The sequence below is a fragment of the Maylandia zebra genome, linkage group LG14, assembly GCF_041146795.1.
Source record: "Maylandia zebra isolate NMK-2024a linkage group LG14, Mzebra_GT3a, whole genome shotgun sequence".
In the NCBI taxonomy this organism is placed as follows: domain Eukaryota; kingdom Metazoa; phylum Chordata; class Actinopteri; order Cichliformes; family Cichlidae; genus Maylandia; species Maylandia zebra.
Genome location: NC_135180.1, coordinates 32,075,549 through 32,095,100, shown reverse-complemented (window position 1 = coordinate 32,095,100; position 19,552 = coordinate 32,075,549). Strand labels below are relative to the sequence as shown.

The 19,552-nt window shown below is 38.1% G+C and overlaps 1 protein-coding gene across 5 annotated transcripts in view; it reads left to right on the top strand.

The window, feature by feature from the left end:
• The first annotated feature begins 395 nt into the window (after positions 1-395).
• cadm2b (cell adhesion molecule 2b) overlaps positions 396-19,552 on the top strand; it is a 153,207-nt gene continuing 134,050 nt past the window's right edge. For 4 of the 5 annotated variants that reach the window (XM_004560561.2, XM_004560562.2, XM_004560560.2 and 1 more), the window contains exon 1: positions 396-734. In XM_004560561.2, coding sequence (XP_004560618.1) covers positions 674-734 — 61 coding nt within the window. In that variant the 5' untranslated portion in view covers positions 396-673. The remainder of the gene's footprint in view (positions 735-19,552) is intronic. The other variant, XM_004560563.2, reaches the window with a different exon arrangement.

Genomic DNA, 19,552 nt, shown 5'->3' with positions numbered 1-19,552 from the left:
TTTTTGCACTTTTTTAGTTCAGTCTACTGACACTAAACAGAGAGCAAGGATCCTCCACTTTAGAGCATTGGAGGCTCGGTGATGTGATGGCCAGGACTGGATCCTTATATTTTTCCCCATATGCATAAACTATAATCATATTCCTGCAGAGGCCTATTGTTCTGCTTTGGTGTTTAGAAAATGATGAGATTAACAAAAAAAAAAAAAAAAAAAACTTGTCACATGACTACCGATGTCCCTTCTAGAAACTGATGTATCAAAGTAACTGCGCTCTACGGCGTAATTGTTTCGACAGTGTACCGGAGATCAGAACTATTTCTAGGTGTTCTCCATTGGTGAAGCGTCTTCATTAGTCAAAAAGCGTGGGCGGGACTCTTGCTCTCTGCAGCGAGTCAAAGAGAAAGGCAATAAAGGGAGGCAGGATCTGCACTTTGCCGACGAGCATCTCTGCCGTCCTGCTTCACTACAGTGATCACTGCCCCCTGATCTGCGAAAAATACACAGGGACTCCTCAGAAAAAGGCAAGAGTTCATCAATGTAACTCCGGTCAGTCAGAAACTGCGCCGTTCACCTGGATAAGTCCACCTTGACGAGAGAAGAGATAAAGACAGAATAAAAAGAGTCAAACGCGAGTGGAGTGTTGACGTAGAATTGCGAAGGAAAAGAGAAGAATATGATTGTCAAGCAGTACTTGATGTTCATCCTTTACAGCCTCTGTGCAAGCGTCTTTAAAGGTGAGCACTGGATGTTGCTGTGTAGACGGGCGTGGTGTGCGGGGAGGTGGTGGGTGCGTGAAGTGTAAAGATCATATGTGATCATGTCACACGTGAGTGCAAGTATTCGGTGAGGGGAGAGTTGATTTTCCCATAAAACGATGTGTTTGCGCAGCAGTTTTAGGCGCAGGACGAGCTGTCGTTGTTCACTGTCAGAGCCGAGTGTGCTGGAATGCCTGGAAGTTGAATTGTGCGGCGCAATGAGAAGCAGAATGCGGCTGCACAAGTTTTTGCATCGGCGACAACTTATATATTGCACTCCCTCCGGGATTAAGTGACAGATAAAACACCGTGCTGCGGATGAGTCGATTATTGTCGCGCATGGTTGCTTGGTTCATCCGTTTAGGCTATGCCCGCTGAAACTGACAGAGCAAGCCCAAAAAAGAGAAAAAAGAAAGAAGAATGTTACAGTAACCGGTGGCGTGTGTCTTTTTCCCTGTGAGTCCGGTGTCATTGAGCGGATCACGATGAAGTCACGCCATCGCGTTTGTTTGGGCATTTTGAATCATTCCACACATGACTTTAAATGACTGAATTCACAAAGGTGATAACAAGTCTTCGATGTGGCAAAGACTACATTTCTGTTAAGCGTTCGTTAAATGTAGCTCTGTTAAATGTAGCGAGAACTGTGCCTTGCGTGTGTGCTTGTGTGTGTGTGTTTTAGGAGGGATTCTTTAGGAGGCACAAGCCATGTAGTTACTCATTTAGAGTTGGGCGGCTGGGGACGCAGGTAAGGTTGCATGCATGACGCTTCTCTGCAGCCAGGGATCGTCGTCGCCTCATGACGAGTCCCCAACTCCCCACAGACTGTCCCGCTCTTGGACATGCTTGCGCAGCCACCGCCCTATAGGCGACCAGTGCGCATAACGCCTACCGGAAGGGGTGGCGGTGGTGGGGGGGTGCTGTCAAGGGGCTTCATATGAGAAACTATATCTAAGCAGTTATATCCCCGTCTTCCCCAGTTTAATAACGTGTTGTCCCACATGACATTGATGACATTGTCAGTGCTGATTCAGTACACTGTGCTGATAATAACAACGAGAATGACCTATGATCATCCTCATCACATTAATTCGGCCTGTGGATTAATTTCCATAAGTCTGAGGCTGACTTCCTTTATTGAGCAACTCCATGAATGATGCCACTACCACCACAGACCATCAGATCATTAGAGCACCTTTAAACAATAATATATGTGTCAGGCTTACTTGCACATCACATCATTGAATTAAAAATCAGTTCTCAAATGAATCAGTTTTTCCAGTATCAGATCACGTTACTGTTAAATAGCCTTTTTCTCTCATGACTGTTATGTGTTCAATAAACTACGTAGTTGGATCGCTTTACTGGACAGCCTAATGGTGAAAAATCGTGTAAGTTTGACTTGAAATGTATCTTTAAATTGCAAAAATACTTATTTACTTTGCCCCGATGCACGTTGCCTTGTGCTATTCTTGCTGTCCTTTCCTTCAGCAGGATTTTGTCCAACACTTTTACCTGATCTCACTGAGCTGTGGAAATTGAAATTCCATTATGAGGTGTGTACAGCTGTGATCTAATCATACAGACAGCCACTTCCACTTCCCGCCATGTTGCCTTAAATGTGACCCCACTGAAGAGGAATATGAATTCGAGTTAAATGACCATGCGTGATTTAGCATGCTTTGGAGTCCATTAACTATAAACTGTGTAATGTTACATAACTGCTTATTTAAAGTGTTCTTTTTAAAAAAGCATGCCTTTTTAGCTGACTTTCCATTGTCTCTGCAACCCTTTTCATCAGTTCAAGTCAGTGTAGTTTGAAAATTAATTTGCTGACACACAAAACTTGATTTTTGTTTTAAATGCTGCCTGGTATTGCAACACCAACCACTGGGAAAACGTAGCTTTAATAGTGCATTCAGTCTGAGCATTGACATTGAAAGCATTGCTTTTATAAGCTGTGTTGTAGGAAATGTATTTACCTGTAAATATAACTATCAGTCATGTTTTTAAAGGAGGTGAAAAAGACTCGGCAAACATCCAAATGGAAGAGTTTATCAAATAGTCCTTGCTTACAGAGCCTTACAAGAACACATAAGTGGACTTAAAACTCTGTGTCCCAGATTTACTTTCTGAAGCATATTAAATATTTTTGAAGAAGATTTTCAAAGCTATATTGAAATAAATAAAAAAGGGTTCATTGGTAGAAAAAAGTACTTGGTCTAAAAACCTATGGTATGCTTTGGAAAAGAACGATGTGAATTGTAATTATTGGGATACATGGAAAACTCCTTGTAGTTAGTGTAAGCCTGTGCTGATGCTCAATTTATGAGTATTAAAAAATGTTTGTGTTGCAGGTTAATGGTGGTTTGTTTACACAGTGGACACCAATTGACTAATCATTGAACTCTCTCTTTCCTCCAAAATACATTTGCAGTTTAAGGGTTAGATGCAATTTCACAGATTATTTTTTTCTGAAATGGCACATATATCCCTTTGAAATTTTCCAGCAATTAATCAGGTACACTTCTGTCATAAACAAAGGTATCCACCTTCTACTCTCAGTCTGGATTTTGTAGATTTTTTTTTAACCATGCAGTACTGACAATCACTCTAAAATGTTGTAGTTAGCACATTCATCCAATGTGAAAATTCCTTGGTTTGAGACCAGGCGTATACACAAATCCCTGGATGCCCTTACGTCAGGAAAGGCATCTGGTGTAAAAATCTGCCAAATCAAATGTGCATCCATCTGCTGTGGCGACCCCTTGTGAATAAGGAAGCAGCTTCTTAATATTGAAAACCACTCCCACAGAAAACAATTACATAGATATGGAATCCATTTTTACAACCTATAGTAAGTTTTTAAAGTTGCCTAGCCTCTAGTGGCGATGTGAACAAGTGCATGTAAAATGCGCCGGTGTCTCACCTTTAAAAATGATAGCATGGCTACCTGTTCCAAAAATGGAGCTTTTCTCATGTGGTGAAAGTTATAAAAGGGTTTGTTTTTACCCAAACCAAAATGTTATGTGGCTAACTCTAACCAAAATGTTTCTTTGTGTATACTTAACTTCACAGCAAGAAAGTGAAACTTTGAAAAATGGTCCAAGATTCAAGTCTCATTTTTCAGTCTCCTTGTCAAAAACTTGGCTGTATTTGTATCCCCTGCTGACCAATCTCCCAAATGCTGACTTTTCCCTCTCTTTTAAAGTTTACATTCCTCTATTGTGGAAGCGCTTACTTTTAGATAGTAGAAACAATTTGATTGAATACTTAGTTTGTAGACTCAGTGTACTCTTACCTTTTCAGGACACAGACATACTTTCGGTGGCTTTCTGGGAAAATATATCTCCCCAAAATGAAATTAAGAATTTTGTTTTCATGAATGAGAACCTGACTTTTAGGAGACAGGACTGAATTAATGGACTCGTTTTTTTTTAGAGGACAGAGGAGACAAAGTAGTTTTGTTATATTCTAATTTCACTACTTGGTAATTTCAGAGAGCCGCAAAAAAAGTATGCTTTTCACAGCCCACTTTGCATCAGATTTGGGGTAATGAATAGGCAGAGAACAGGGCACAGAGAGTTTTCTCATCTTGCCCAAGAGCTCTGACAGTGCCCACTTCAAGGGCTTCTTAAATATTGATGTTATGAGACTTAGGTTAGACTTAGATGCATCCAATGCCCAGGCCTGTGCCCCAGGACGCTAAAACCTAAAGTTCTGTCTTAGTGGAAATGTAAGAAGTCAAGAAACAAATGAAATCAACACAGCTAGAAAAGACGGGGTACATTCTGGGCTGCACAGTCACCCAAATTTGTTATTTAAATAGCCAGATTTTAAAAACCAAAATGCATTGAAAAATGATTTCATGCAAAATACACACAGGTGGACAATTACAAGATACATGTGCCAGGATTTTTTAAAATTGGTTTGTACCAGTAGTTTGTGGCAGATATTTACAGAATTTCCTATCTGGTTTTGCTAATTCTTAAATGAAATCCTGATATACTTGTACACAGAAATCTGGCGTGCATAGAAAACTGATGCTACACTCATTCATTGCTTACCCATTTAACAAATTTCACTGAACAGTTTTTGCGATATCATAGCCTGTAACAGACAAATAAACAAATGGGACTCAAAACATAACCTCCTCAGTGTAAGCAATAAGGTGCAGCATTTTCTGTGTGATCACAGCCTAATCGACAGTTAAATTGCAGTGCTCCGCATCACACACTGCAGTGATTCTGTAGACGACTTCAGCCTCAGCAGCTCTGTTCATGCTCTGTAATGCTGAGAGTTATTTCATGCAGACTCATCCTTCTAGGAACAACTACACTATTAGAATTTGCCTAAATTCATTGCTGGGCTTATTTATGGCTGCAGCCCATAAACTGCTGTACTGCCCAAATGTTTCAAATGCTTCTATGGCAGATAGATATAAAGAGTGTATGGCGCACCCTTTATTAGAGGGCCTGCCTTGTTCTCCTGCTTTGGGTGTGACAATGATGATGTTGTTCCCATACTGTATCTGCACTGGTGTTAACCTACGTAGCGATAATGGTGTATCACTGTATATTTCCCAAAGCCAGCAAATAAAGACAGACTCGTCAGAGGCAGGTAAGACGGCAGGCTAATGCTAATTAGCCATGTGGCGTCGCCATGCTTAGCCACTTTGCAGACCTTGGGCTGATTGTGTCATAGATGTACTGTAGGTCTTATGATCTTCACATTTTCTTGTTGGCCACAGCTTCTCTGGTTCGGTCTGACATTCCCTCTTCTCAAGTGTTTCATCACTTTCTTTCATACAGAGCCCAAAAAGCTCCCATACCACCAAGGGAACTTTTCTTTTGTTTGAGCACCGAGTCTTTCATCATTTCTTATCTTGTAAGACATTTGGGCAAGTACACCCCTCCAGGTGACGTTGGTATGTGTTTGACCATTGTGTGTGTGTGTGTGTGTCTGTGTGATGGGAGATGAAAATTGGGTTGGGGGCTTAATGAGGGCAAAGCAGAAAATAAATGAAATTTATGCATTTTATCCGCTATCAAAATGACAGTTATCAAAACTACAGATAAAAAGAGACAAGGTGATTGAGGATGAATAATTCCTTCATAATGCACAGGAAAAATCTTTTCCCTGATTAGTGAGGGAATTGAGGCTAGTCATTAAAAATGCAAAAGTGCCTTGTAAAGTCTTTGATAGCTTCTTTACCCATTGGTGAAGAGAAAGTGGCGAGTTAAGAGCTGTGTTAAAGGTTTCTTATTTGTGAGCAATATAGTGAGCTTCTGGAGGTAAAAATCCAATTCACATTCTCCATATGGATTTCCATTATGAGCCATAGCCATGTAACCATCCAAAGTAGACTTACTATGAGCTTTGACACTGATGGCATGTGCTCCTATAGAAACCACAAGTCTGTATGAAAATACTGTTTTATTCACAACTTTGTGGAATATAAGTACTCTATCCACAGTTCTAAACTGAAACATTGACACTGACATTGTTGGAGGTCGTTGTTACTATAGAAATTTTTAAACCTGCAAATGTCAGCTTGCTTAGTGAGCGCAAAACTGCAGAAACCATACAACACACAACACAACCCCCCCTCCTTCAAAATGATTACAACATTGAAATTATGCAAAGGATTGAATTTGAAAAGGTTATAGGTCACTTGGTTGGGATTTGTAATTCTTTATGGGATGAGGGTTTAATTCTTTACCCCTCGGCCGTAAAAAGGCTGATCGGGCGGGCGACATGGACATCCAAGCATGAACGAAGCAATGTAGGAGTTTTAATTTGATACCATAGGTGTATCTACTAAAAATCTCAGTGACCTTAACCTCAAGGTTAAGGGTCAGAGGTCAATATTTCTGAAAATCTTGTGACAGGTTGCCACCCTGATGCAGGAGGTGACTCCTCTGGTTGCTAAAAGAAGGAAAATACTCTTATGGTCTCATCTGTTATTGCAAGCCTTATTTACTAAAGCATGCCAGTCATTTTGTAAATTATGATATGACCAATTTGAGTAAATAGAAGATAAATTAGGGTATGCTTTAGGCTGTGCCTACAGTTGGATTGAAAGTGCACTGGAATACTGAAGGCTCATGATAATGCTGATGACTAAAATGTTTGGTTTGAGGCTTAGAGGACAGGCTTCACTGGCCACTGGCTGTTATATGTATCATGGTGGTTCTGTTGATTGTTTATATACATACAGTCTTATTGTTTCATCTGTACAACACTAGACTTGATCACAAAGACTGCCCATTACCTATAGTACCCCCACTCCCACCCCCATAAACATGCCTGAAACAACATTTATTAATTTAGTTTCTCAACTTTAGTAATTTTTTTTTTCCAATTTTGTTTCACTAGATTTTATGAAAATATAATTTATTTGTCTTAATAATTATGCAAAAATTATATAACATTAATCATTTGACAGGCTTCATATGTTTTCATTTGCACCCACCAATATGAAAAATTTCAAACACAAGCAAAATAACAAAAATTCAGTTCATTTACTATTGTTGGTCAGTGCGCAAGACTCCCACCTCTAACAATTTTGCTTGCACTAAGATAAAAATAATGCAAACAGTTCCCAAAGTATAAAGCAAAATTCTAAGCAAATGAATTTCGGAGGATATGATTCAATCAAGCGTCAAAGGCTCTGCTTTTTGCTTTCGTGTATAGCCCTGCAGTTGTCTGGGGAAACGATATTGTGTCCTATTATAGGATGCTGTGAGGAGTGTGGTTATTTCTTCCGTTAGAATGTTTGATTCCAACAGCAGCTTTCACTGCTACAACATAGATATCAATAACTCTCCTGCCTGCTGATTTATCATTTTGAGTGTAATATAGGATGGCAGTCGGTGCACCACTTCTCATTTCTTTTTTTCCCCTTTTTTCTTTTTCTGAGCATGGAGTTTTGTTCCAGCATGCACTGAAGTGTATTTAAAATCTCTTTAAAAAATACATATTCGACCCAGTCAAAAGTAAAGCCCTAAATGTCACACACAGGGAACCTGTGAGCGTATGCATGGGAGCATCTCCTGTGGGTTGGAATAATCAGTCAGCAGGAATAAGCTGGCTGAGCTGAAGGCGAGGTATGGCAGAGGAAGGTGGTTTACATTCACGGATACCCGTTCACCACTACTGAGGGTTAGCTTATCCCTGCAGATTGTCTCCCAGCTGCCAAGTGCTGGCTCTGATGCTGTGCTTTATGCCACTGCAAATGGTAATCCAGTAAAGGGGACAAATGTGCTCCAAAAGAGCCACTGCTGCCCTGCTTGCTTTCTGTTGACAGATATACATCTGTAGGGATAAGCCTCAAGCCAGAGGCAAATGTGCTCAGACAAGTGGGGAAGGGGCTTTAAGATTAGCAGCTCACTGCCTCAACTATATTCTGCGTGCTGTCAGTCTCTCTTTGCCAAGCTCTTTGTCATAGCACTTTTACACACCATGCCCCCTCTGAGTGGCTATAAGCTCAGCAATGAAGCTGATAGACTGAAAGGGCAATTACACTATTAAAGATTATTTTGACCTGTATTTAAACGAAAAAGGTTAAGAGATTTTTCTACTTCCCAAGGAGCCCGTTCCAAGATACTCATGATAAGTCTAATGCCACAGTTGGTCACACTGAAAATAGGTAAAAGCAGTGCTTACATCAGTCGCTGCCTTCCTGAAGAGGTGCCCGTGTTCACACATCTTAAAGGGGTATCCGATATAAAACAGAATTTACATATATTCCTATGATTTCAGACAGATGAGTCAAAACATTTCCCACTTCCCGCTAAAGCTGGGACCTATGGAGCATTTGAAGTGTTATGTCACAAATCTCAGGTTTTATACTGTGAGACTTCACAGTCGGGAGAGGATATTATATCATCATTTGCAGCCACATTGAGTATTGTATATAAAATAACTAGACGTTTACTGTGCAGGTGATGATGCTGACCCTGCAATTCACTGTAGCTATCAAGCACATAATAGAAAAAATGAGATTGTGGTGTAAACAGAACTGAATAAACACTCAAAACAAAAATCAAATGTCTTAATGTTGCAGTGTTTTCACTGTTTCTGGGATTCAGTTGTAATGCATTTACCTTTAAAGGTTTAAACATCCTTAACAAACAGCAGAATTGAGCCTAGTGGACATTTATTTAATATTGTTCTAAGTAGTTCAAGGCTCTCTAACTATTTAATGGTGAGCTACACATTCAATTTTCAGAGAAAAGGGAATGGTCGAAAAATATTCTAAAAAAATAATTCACAGACTTGAATAAAATCTTTGGAAAATATAATAAAATAGTGTTGATTTCTTTGATGAATGAGTTTCTGCTGTGCTGCTGAGAAGGTGGTAGACGTGTGTTCTGCAAGAGGTTTATACAGTCCCTACATTTTAGTATTGTGCCTGAAATGAAACCTATACTTCATTTTATGCCAGTTTGCGGTGTTGACCTTTATCAATCTCTCTTGGCCCTCATCTCTGTTGAAGTGGGCTTTGTGCCCGACTATGGATGAGCCTGTGAATCTCATTTACCCTGTGTGATGATCTCCCCTTTCTCCTTTTGCTGCAGTCTCTATGAACAAAGTTAATATTTTTTTTGTTCAGAGATGACCGCCATATGACCAACCAGCTATATAATCCGTTTTTCCTACCTAGAAGCTATGTCAACTTTCATTCTTTTGTCCTTTGACAACAATAGTAGACATCCTTTCAAAAGCAGTTGTGGTTCTGATAGTGTTTAATGCTGAGTGTTGACCATAAAATATTGTGCACATAATTATGTGTTTGCTGTGATAAATGTCCCTCTCTGCTTCTGCTGTGAACGTTTGGGAGGCTTCCAAAGAGAATGATTGACTGCCTGAGGTATGGCACTGCAACCAAACACCTGGCAGCCTGACCAGGAGTGACCATGCTTGTTTTGAGTTATGTCAGGGTCGTTTTGGAGTGTGCAAACAATGGCGGACAACAAGCTGTGGAGCCTTTGTTGGGCTCTGTGCGCATTTTATGCAGCTATGACTATTGATATGCAAGTTTAGTGCACACGAGCTTTTCTTTCCAAGTACAAAGTTTTGATCTGAATGAAGTAAGATGAGTTCTCGGTGCGTAGGCAGCTGTTGACAAGCTTTAGAGAATGCACAATGAAGTGGCAAATGTTGGCGTTTATGAAAATATTAGGTCTTTTGTTGTAATGAGTTTAGATATCACTTCATTCATCATCAAAACTGATGATGTTGTGTGGAAAATGTACATCTGTTTTAATAGGTTTTGATACAAATTGTTTTCTACTTGTGTTAATTATTTTTTGATTAACTAAGTAATTGTCTATAGGTAAAAAACATGTATGATTGCTTGATATGCCTAATCAGCACCATATAGAAGGATATTGGTTTACAGTGGTGCATACCTCCTGCATGTTTTTCTTTTTTCCTTTAAAATTGCTGAAACTATTAATTATTAAGTAGCAGCTTTAATTTATTTTGGTTGACAAGGCAGTTAATCTTCTGATCATTTCATCTTGCACCAAGCACCTTGTTTTCAAATAGTGCTTGAAAAATATGTCTTTTCTGGACAAAGTAAAGTTGAGACCGCCCCAAACATATTTGCAGAGAAAAGAATACAGCGAGTTTAAGTGCATTTGGAATAAGTGTGCTCACTTTACCATGAGGATTTAATGCTACTATTTTAATGTATTAACTCAGAAAGCCCATCACCTGCACACCGCCAGTAGAATTTTGCATCGCTGGGTTGCTGAGCTCATAAAGGCCCCTCAGTCGACTGCCCCAGCAGTCAGACTGGACGTCTGAGCTCCAGATAAAGGAGGCTCTGTTGTGCTATCTTTGGAAATTTGATAGGTTGCTGGAATACAACTCGCAAGTAATATACTTTTAAGAAGCAAATCATGGCAAATGCAGTTATTCATTCCAGGGTAGTGTTTTGCATTTTATGGCTTCATGATTTGATATGCTTTGTTCACAGTACAAAATTAAAGACAGTGGAAAAAATAAATAAAGATGAAACGGCAAACGTGCTAAGAACAGACTGTTGACTTGTGAGACAGGCTCGTAATAATTTGTCAGGACAAAAATGAAAACCATTTATATTCTCAGCTTGCTGAATCCCTCTCAGGGTTTCAGGAGCTGTAGACTATCTGAGTTTTTTTCTGAACGTTTTGCTGAATACAGACGGGTGTGGATGGCAGGTCACCTGTCCATCAAAGAGGCTATCATACGGTGCCTGGAAAGATTCATGTCATAAGGAAATTTGGTGTCTTCACTCCTCTTTAGATTTCTACATCTCCGTATTTATGAGAAAACTTGCAGGAAGTTGAAAAGGTGAAAAAGATGCCAATGTAAAGAGTACACAAAGAGGACTTTAATTAGAAACGTCTTCATGTCAGGAAATATTTTATGCCATTTTCCCATGTGTTTTGGATTTTATTCTTTGTCCCCAGTGTGTTTATTAATGCAAAATAAGCAAAGAGCCTGCTTTTGTGCCCGAGAGCATCCGGAAAACAGCACCAATCTAACCTGTTTATTTTCTTATTTTATTAAGCAAACTTGCAAGTACTTATGTGTAGACTAATCCCTGCCGTATACACCGCCTGAAGACAGTTTAACATGCAGCATACATTTGCAGTTTTCAAGCTCTGCATGCGTTGGTTACATCGCATTTTCTGTTTGTATTAGGAGAGAACAAACAAAGTTAGCACATTAAAAGGTATAGCATCAAACAATTGATGTAATAAATAAGTATTTTCAGGTCTTGGTACTTAATTAATAAGTATATGATTGTTCTAAATCTGGCTTTTATAAGCCCACTATATATATCTGTTGGTATAGATGATGTCCAGTAATGTTCGCACAAACAATAAATCATATCTTAACATTGATGGTAAACATATCCAATTGATTTAAAAAATAAAACGCATAATTATCATAATTCTCTTAATTCTTTTAAAGCTAAACAACACTTTTCTTTTTTCTTTCTTTTTTGCTTACAAAAACAGTAATGCTAAAAATTCTAGCTGTGCTTCAGTGCAAGAACTGGGAAATTATTTTGTTTTATAAATCTGCATGAGTGAGATGCTATCCAGAAAATCTAACTTTAGAATAAAGACACCAAAAGCACAAAGTTAAGCTCATGCATGTTTATACCCTTTTATTGACTTCCTCTTTAAAAGCTTCCCACAGGTCTCTAAAGCTGAAGTGTAGATACTGAATGCAGGCATATTTGCAAGGGAAGGTGGGGGATAAAAGCACTGAAACTCATGCCCTCATAAAGAGGGATCAGCAGTGTGTACGGGAGCTGCATACCGATGCAAGAGATGCCAGTGCTCAGAGCCAGAGAGCATGCTTTGCTTGGGGGGGGGTGCCTTAAAGCTGCTAAGCTTAGAGCAAGAAGGGGAAAGTAAGAGAAGGTGTGGAGCAGGAAGGCACACTGTAAAAGGCTGAGAGAAGTGTCATTATATATGTCTGCTATTTCCTTCACCTCCTGTGACTGCCATTATAAAATGCAGGTTAAGCCATTACATAGAGTAGTAGTACAGCATACTGGTGTGTCAAAGATTTACTCTGGTTTTTGGTAGTTTTGTGTGGAAAAGGAAGAAAAAGGAAATCTGTTTCCAAATTTGAGGATCTTAACATTTGAAAGGACACAGATGAATATATTAGAGCCTTCACACCATTGAGAAGAGCAGTTCAAAAATTAACTTAAGAATCAGAAACAGTGTCACCACCTTGTGCCGCCACCACCACGGCGTGAGGGTGACATTCAGAAGGTGTGTTCACACCAAGGAGTTCACTCTGACACGGAAGAATAATCATTCCTTCACCAAGGCAAGAGCTGAAGATGTAAAAGTGCTTTCTGCATTGTCTGTTTGTTGATTTGTTTGTGACAGACATTATGCAAAAACTGCACAGCCAAATTTCACAAAACTTGGTGGAGAGGTGAATCATGGATGGGCAAATGAAGCAGCCATTAACATCTGGTGCAGTCTGACATAAGAGTGTTGGTCTTGTTGGAAGATATGCGCTAGAGTTACCATTCTAGTTGTCTCTTTTTTACTTTAGGTATGTATCTATAAGATTTACACAGATGGCAAAGTGTTTTAACCAGTCACATTTTGTCAAGTATGAGTTTGACTGAAACTGAAAACTCAAGGTGCTAAACTCCTGAGTGTAAAAGCTCAGCAGAGCTGAAGGTAAGCATATCTGTTTGCATTCCATACCCATTTACAACAAAAGGGTCATTCCTTCTTTTTTACTGTAATTACCCAGCATTCACTGCAGCAGTGAATGGCATTTTTTGAATTACAACCACATATACATTTAAAATCATCACGTAGTACAACACATGGTTTCGCATGGGCCTAAACAAAATATAAAAAACATGGCACATATTGCATCTGGTAAGTCACTGAATGTCATGCTTTTCACTTGCAAACTTGCAAAACCATTTGGTTTAACAGAGATAATTCTCACTATATCTATGGGGCACAAACAGTAGCACGAGGGCTTGGCAAACACAGAGATTCAGCCAGTGTTCCACAAATTTATCTATCACTGATCTAGGCTTCTTAAAAAAGGGTGAACAGCCACATTTGTATGGGACCTGGAGTATTTTAGATTTAGTAATATTACACCAACGGAAATGATAAATTCTACTGTGTAACAGCCTATACATAACGCCACACTGATCTTACAATGTGCACTGAAATGAAGAATAAAGGGTGCAATTAGTTTAGTTTAATTAAATAATTTTGTGTGCTTTGCAGTTCATTCAATTCAAGTAATTACATGTTCTCTGTGAGAGCCTGGGTTTGTTAAATATACCTGCTGATATTTATACACAAGTGGGCTTTAAGGACATACGTTGATTCAGTTCTACATAATTTCTCATCAATTACTCATAAGACCTTTAATTTACAACAGCATATTTGACCTTGTGGTGTGATATCTAAACTTTAACAACTCCCAGTGTGCATAGTTGTAGGGTCATTTTGAACCTCTTTGAACATTGCAAATTGCTTTTTCTCCCAATTACACCTTCAAAGTGATACTAGACTGTTGTCAGACTAGAAAATCTTACTTGTCACTAGAAATATTTTCCACATAATGCTGCAGTTAAAGAAATGCATAAAAATGTGTACCCAGACTTACTCTAATGGTGAGAATTTTAGAAATTTCTACAAAGGCAGCAGTGTGACATGTTAACTGAGGTCACAGCTCCCTCGTGGCTGTGGCTTCAAAAATATCATCCCTGAAGTTTTGGCATGTGTTATGCATGATTTTATTGGGCACATTTTTTTTCTCAATTTATAAATGGATTCCAAAGGTGTCAAAAATACAAGGTAACATCTTCCAGTGTTTGATACCCATCTGTCTACTATAGGCAGGTATGTCCAGGTATTAGAAAAAAATGATAGTGAAGATGTGCTATTTGGGATGGTGCTGAAATAGCAGGATATAAAGCCAGGATGGATCCTACAATAAGCTCATATAATGGTCAGTCTGGGTAGACCCTGCTTTTATGGAGTCAGAGATGATTATACATTTAGTATCCTCCAGTTCTGGTAGAGTGTGAGGATATCTGGTGTAGACCGGGTGACCTTAACTACTGGAGCTGTAGCATCTCCCAGATAATGACCACTCTGAACCCCAGGAGCAAGCCTCATCACCTCATAAATACAGAGACCATATGGGCTCTCGGTGGAAAGCTGCCGACAGTCACTTTTCAAATCGGACGCATACTTGTAGGAGGCTTTTGTGCTGAAAAAAAAAAAAGAGAGATCCAGTTAACATTCGCAGGTTCATGAAAACGGTGTTTTGTGTAGGCTGCAGTTCAGTTACACTGACCAAATGGCAGATGTCTTGAAAAATTGATTGCAATTTTTTTTGAACGGTGGTCTTGACTGGGAGAAAACTATATGGTCAGATATAGAAACTGAGCCAGTGGTTAAAAGAAATTGCTTGTCAGTGTTAAAGTGCCCTGTTTGCTGCGAATTCAGGGTCACTGTGTAAAAGATAGCATAGGATTTCTATTTTACAGCAAGGCAACCTTACCAAAACCATAACCAATCAGAAGTTTGACACGTTAATAAAAAAAGGTTTTCTTTTAAATGTATGGTTGATTTGAAAAAACAAATTGATCTCTGTGAAACTGTTTAGGAGATGATGAAACATTTAAATCTTTACTTTTCTGGAAGGCGAAACAGTGTATGTTCCTTTTTCATAGTTCTAGCCCTGATTGAGCACTCACTTTGGGAGGTAACTGGATATAGAAGTAGTCCCTCTGGACACAATTGCTTTCTATGGTGATGGCATACCAACCAGTAACTGTGATGCTGAGCTCTAAGCATTTTATATAACTCAACGAGGAACTGCCAGACTACAATCTGAAGGTACCCTCCATAGCCATAGCTACAGTGTGCTTGGAGGCACTGTATGAAGAGAATTTTAAGGCATACCTTGCTTTATTTACTTATTTATTACAGATTTTTTAAGCAAATGAATAATAAAAAAACAAAAAAAAACAAGAATACAATAATATTTCAAATCATCTAGATTTTTGAGAATAGCTCTTGTACAATGCCTTTATGACATAAAAACTAAGGGCAATTTACAAATATTGTTGTATGGGTAATTTTATATGATTCATGACGGTAATTTAACTAGGCGAATAAATCGGAGACAGGGAAATGAGTGTCTTGAATGTGATCCGACTTGGCAAACGCCTGTGTTTATGTCTGTTTGTGTCTGTCGCGTGTGTACATGTGAGCGACCTAGATAACACCAAAACTGTAGGTAACCTTATATTATTGCTCGTAACCTTGTGCTCAACCAAACATAATGAAAACTAGGTGCAACAGTGCCCCAACTAAACTCTGTCTGACATTCATGCCTGATGTCACCAGGCAGTCTGTATCTGGGTATGTTCTGTGGATAATAACATCTCTTCATGGTTTTTTGGCATTTGACTCCGCTTCTCTGGAGTCTTGAGCATGTGAACAAAATGACAAATAGTAAATGAACATGGTCCGCTTCAAAATGGGTTTTGATTGAGATATTCGAATGAGGTACAGCTATGTGTTCAAGGAGAATTCATTTTTTTAAGAGTGTGCCCAGTCTGTTCTATGTGCTCTTCACCTTGCATTAACATACTTTTTTCCATAAAGATAAGCTATCTCAGCACAGATAAACTGGGTGCAAATTGGGTTTCTGTGCTCAGCTTGCCTCCGTGACTCAGGATAGCTTATGTTGGTGTTTCTCCGTCATTGCCATCAGCATCCATCCATGTTCGCATTCAACAAAAAAAAAAAGCACTTTTACAGAAGCCTTTCCACAACACATTAAACCTTTTTTTGAGGTTGGGTGAAGTGGAGTCTTTTGTTGGAGTGACTACATTCTTCTCAGTCTGTTTGTGTCTGTTTGCTTGTGTAATATGAGAGATGGAGGGAAAAAAACACATAAAACCAAAATTGATATTAAGGATAAGCAGAGCAACTGACTATTTGCAAATGTTTTCAGGTATTTTAGCTTTGAAGAGATACAATGTTGCTTTTCCCTTTATTTGATAAATTAATAAAAATTAATATGCTGACAATTATCACACTGAAAGTCAATGTGATTATTGTGTCTCTATCTTTAATGTAACAAAATAAGAAAAAGAAAATGGAAGCCAAATCATTTTATCACAAGGCTGTTATAAAAAAAAAACTGTGTGCGCGGTGCAGATGTAACAGATGATTCTTGTAATTGTGTTTGACTTTAAACCATTCTCAGTGCTCAACTTTTCTGCTTTCTGTCAAAAAAAAGAACCAACAACAACAAGAAGATATTGTTCTCAAACACTGCACTGGGCTGATCCTGAATTACTTACATTTTTGCCAATGGCAGCAGAGAAGCAGCAATAGGAAATATTTCAAGATATTCTTAGCTCTACAAAGGCTTTGTCAAATTTATCCCAGATTGACAGGCTCCAGTGGGGATTTTCACATTCACAACACTGAAACTGTCACTTCTTCACTATAAGACCAGAGTTAACATGGTGTAAAGTTGATACATATTTGATCAGTTTCCTGTGCCTTGCTGAGGGGTCATGGAAATTTTACATCAAAATTTACTATATACACCAATAATGATCAAACTTTTCTTTCTTTTCTTTTCTTTTTAACAAGACCTGTCACTCATGTTAAGAATTTAATTTTGCATATTTTTTCTTGATGCTAGGTTGTTGTTATTGTTAAGACAGGTATTAATTGCTTGAGCTACACTCAAGCTAATAATAGCAACAATAATGAAATGAACACTAATAACTAAGTAAAGTAAATAAGAAATGAAAAATAAAAAGGGGATTATGATCAAGTAAATGACATGTTTTTTATACTTTGTGCATATTAGAACCATGATCGATAGATGCATATTATTCAAAAGTTAGTCATAATCATAATATATTCATGACATCATTATATTCGCTTTGCATATTTTTCTCTCTTCTGTTTATATCACTTAAGTCATTATAGGCACCTGCTAAATGACATGTTAGTAGGCAGTCTTAGGTGATGTAGTGCATAAATTCGAGCTGAGTGGTAGCCAAACATTTATTATTCCGCACTACAAATTACAAATAGAGTCCACCGGGTTTTCAGAGTATCTAAACTGCTTTTCTATATTTCAAGCTATTGCTTTCATCAATGCATTACAGTAAAGATGATAATGGGAAATATTTCCCAGAGCAGAGTGCCTACACACAACATCATGGTATTGACCTGATCCTCCTGCAAACAGACCAGTGTGAGCTTTGATTTCCCTGGCAATTACGTGACATTTAATGAGGGAACGTGTCCGGTTTTTTTTGTTCATGAAAAATAGCAAATTTTGACCTCTGGTGTCACGTAGCAGGAGGTACATTATGTAGCATCCATATTTTTTGGCCATTGAAATATATTAATAGCTCTCAAATTCTGTGCTTTAAGAGGAAAATAGGTTGATGCATTATTACTGTGAATTAACTGAAACCATGGAAACACCACTTGCAGTATACTGTCACCAAGTCAAAGAGCACAGCTCTTAGTCTTCTCCAATAATTGGTTTAATATTTCAGCATTACAACACATCTCTCCAAAGAACAGAGAACATTGTCAAGCTTGTTACTCCTCGAACCAACATATTCATACTTATTCAGTCTCTATTATTTCTAATTGAGACTTTTAGAATATTTAAATACTTAAATAGGTACTTTTCTTTACTCTATGATGTTTTTATTTTAAATTTGAGTAATAGTAAAATTTATTTGTAATATTCAGGTGCTAAATATATTAACCATGGATTTACTTCAAAAGAAAAACAGCATTTACATAAGCTCTAATGGGTGAAATGTATTTAGATAGATGATTATTCCAAAAGCACACAGACCTTCAGCAAATCCCTAGTTTATTCCCTTACACAGACGGACTCGCACACATGCACGATAGCATTAACATAAATGAAAGTCATGGTTTAGGACACTTTGATAGGTTGTTTAATCGTGGCATAAACCTTGAAAAACAGAAAACTATGGGTACCTGATGTTGCCATCAATGACACAATGCCATAAACAAGGCTTTTCCTAATATTACAATTTTTTTTCTGTTGTTGCTTATTTTCAAACTGACAAAAACTGTCTAAAGTAACTGTAATCCATCTAAATCAAGCATAAATTTATACACCGTTGAGTTAAGTGTAGCAGCAGTGGGTCTGTTAGGCACTGGCTTGTACATAGGGAGCCAGTCCCACATGGAATTAATATCACAGGTCTAGATGGGAGCAGTCAACCTTTTCATTATTATCCTAAGAATTCTTTTTATACCTAATACTCAGAACTTTAAGGTCCTGTCTGTGAAAAATGTAGTGGTCTTATGAGAACATTTGAAGAGGAAATGTAATGCATTTCATGCACAGAGAACAAATTATTCACAATTACCCATTGCTTTCAATTCTAACATTTTATATATTGTATATACTGACCACTATAATGTTATCAGACCATTCAGTGGTTTTTATTTTCAGTCCCATAGATAGGACTACTGGGATTCATCCCCTACTAGCAGGTTTGAAAGGCAGTTATTGATTGCAGGCAATGATAAAGGGAAACCACACAGACTATGTTTTTTCCAGACTAGTATTTTGGTGCCTCAGAGTGTAAATGTTTTAAGCTACCGTTCATTTCTTTATATTATGCTAGAAAAATTGGAATTAGGTATGACAATTTAAAGCATGCAAAACTGATAGAAATAATATATATATAAGTATAGCATATAAGGCAAAATCAGTTTTGTATAAGTCAGTAATCATGAAACTCAGTGACCATCTTTATTTTGCAACATAGTTTGAACTCTCTCTCCAAGCTTTCTTGTAATTTCTTTAGTGTTCAGAAAGAGTTCTATAATAATAATAATAATAATAATAATAATAATAATAATAATACATTTCATTTTTAGGCGCCTTTAAGACCCTCAAGGTCACCTTACAATAACACAAGAACAGTAGCAGCAATAAAATATAATAAACACGGCAAAATAAAATTTAGACATAGGGTAAAAAAACAAAACAAAACACAAGCCTAAAAGTATAAAAGCTGAGCATGGTAAAAATGGACTAAGACAGTTCTCCAGGTTTCGTGAAGGACATTGCAAAGCTCTTCTTTGAATGTTGGCTGCCTTTAGCTCCACTCTCTGCCAAGATGTTTCCACAGTGCTTCAAGAATGCTGAGATACTGGCTGAAAAATGTTGAGGCCAGTCCATGTCTG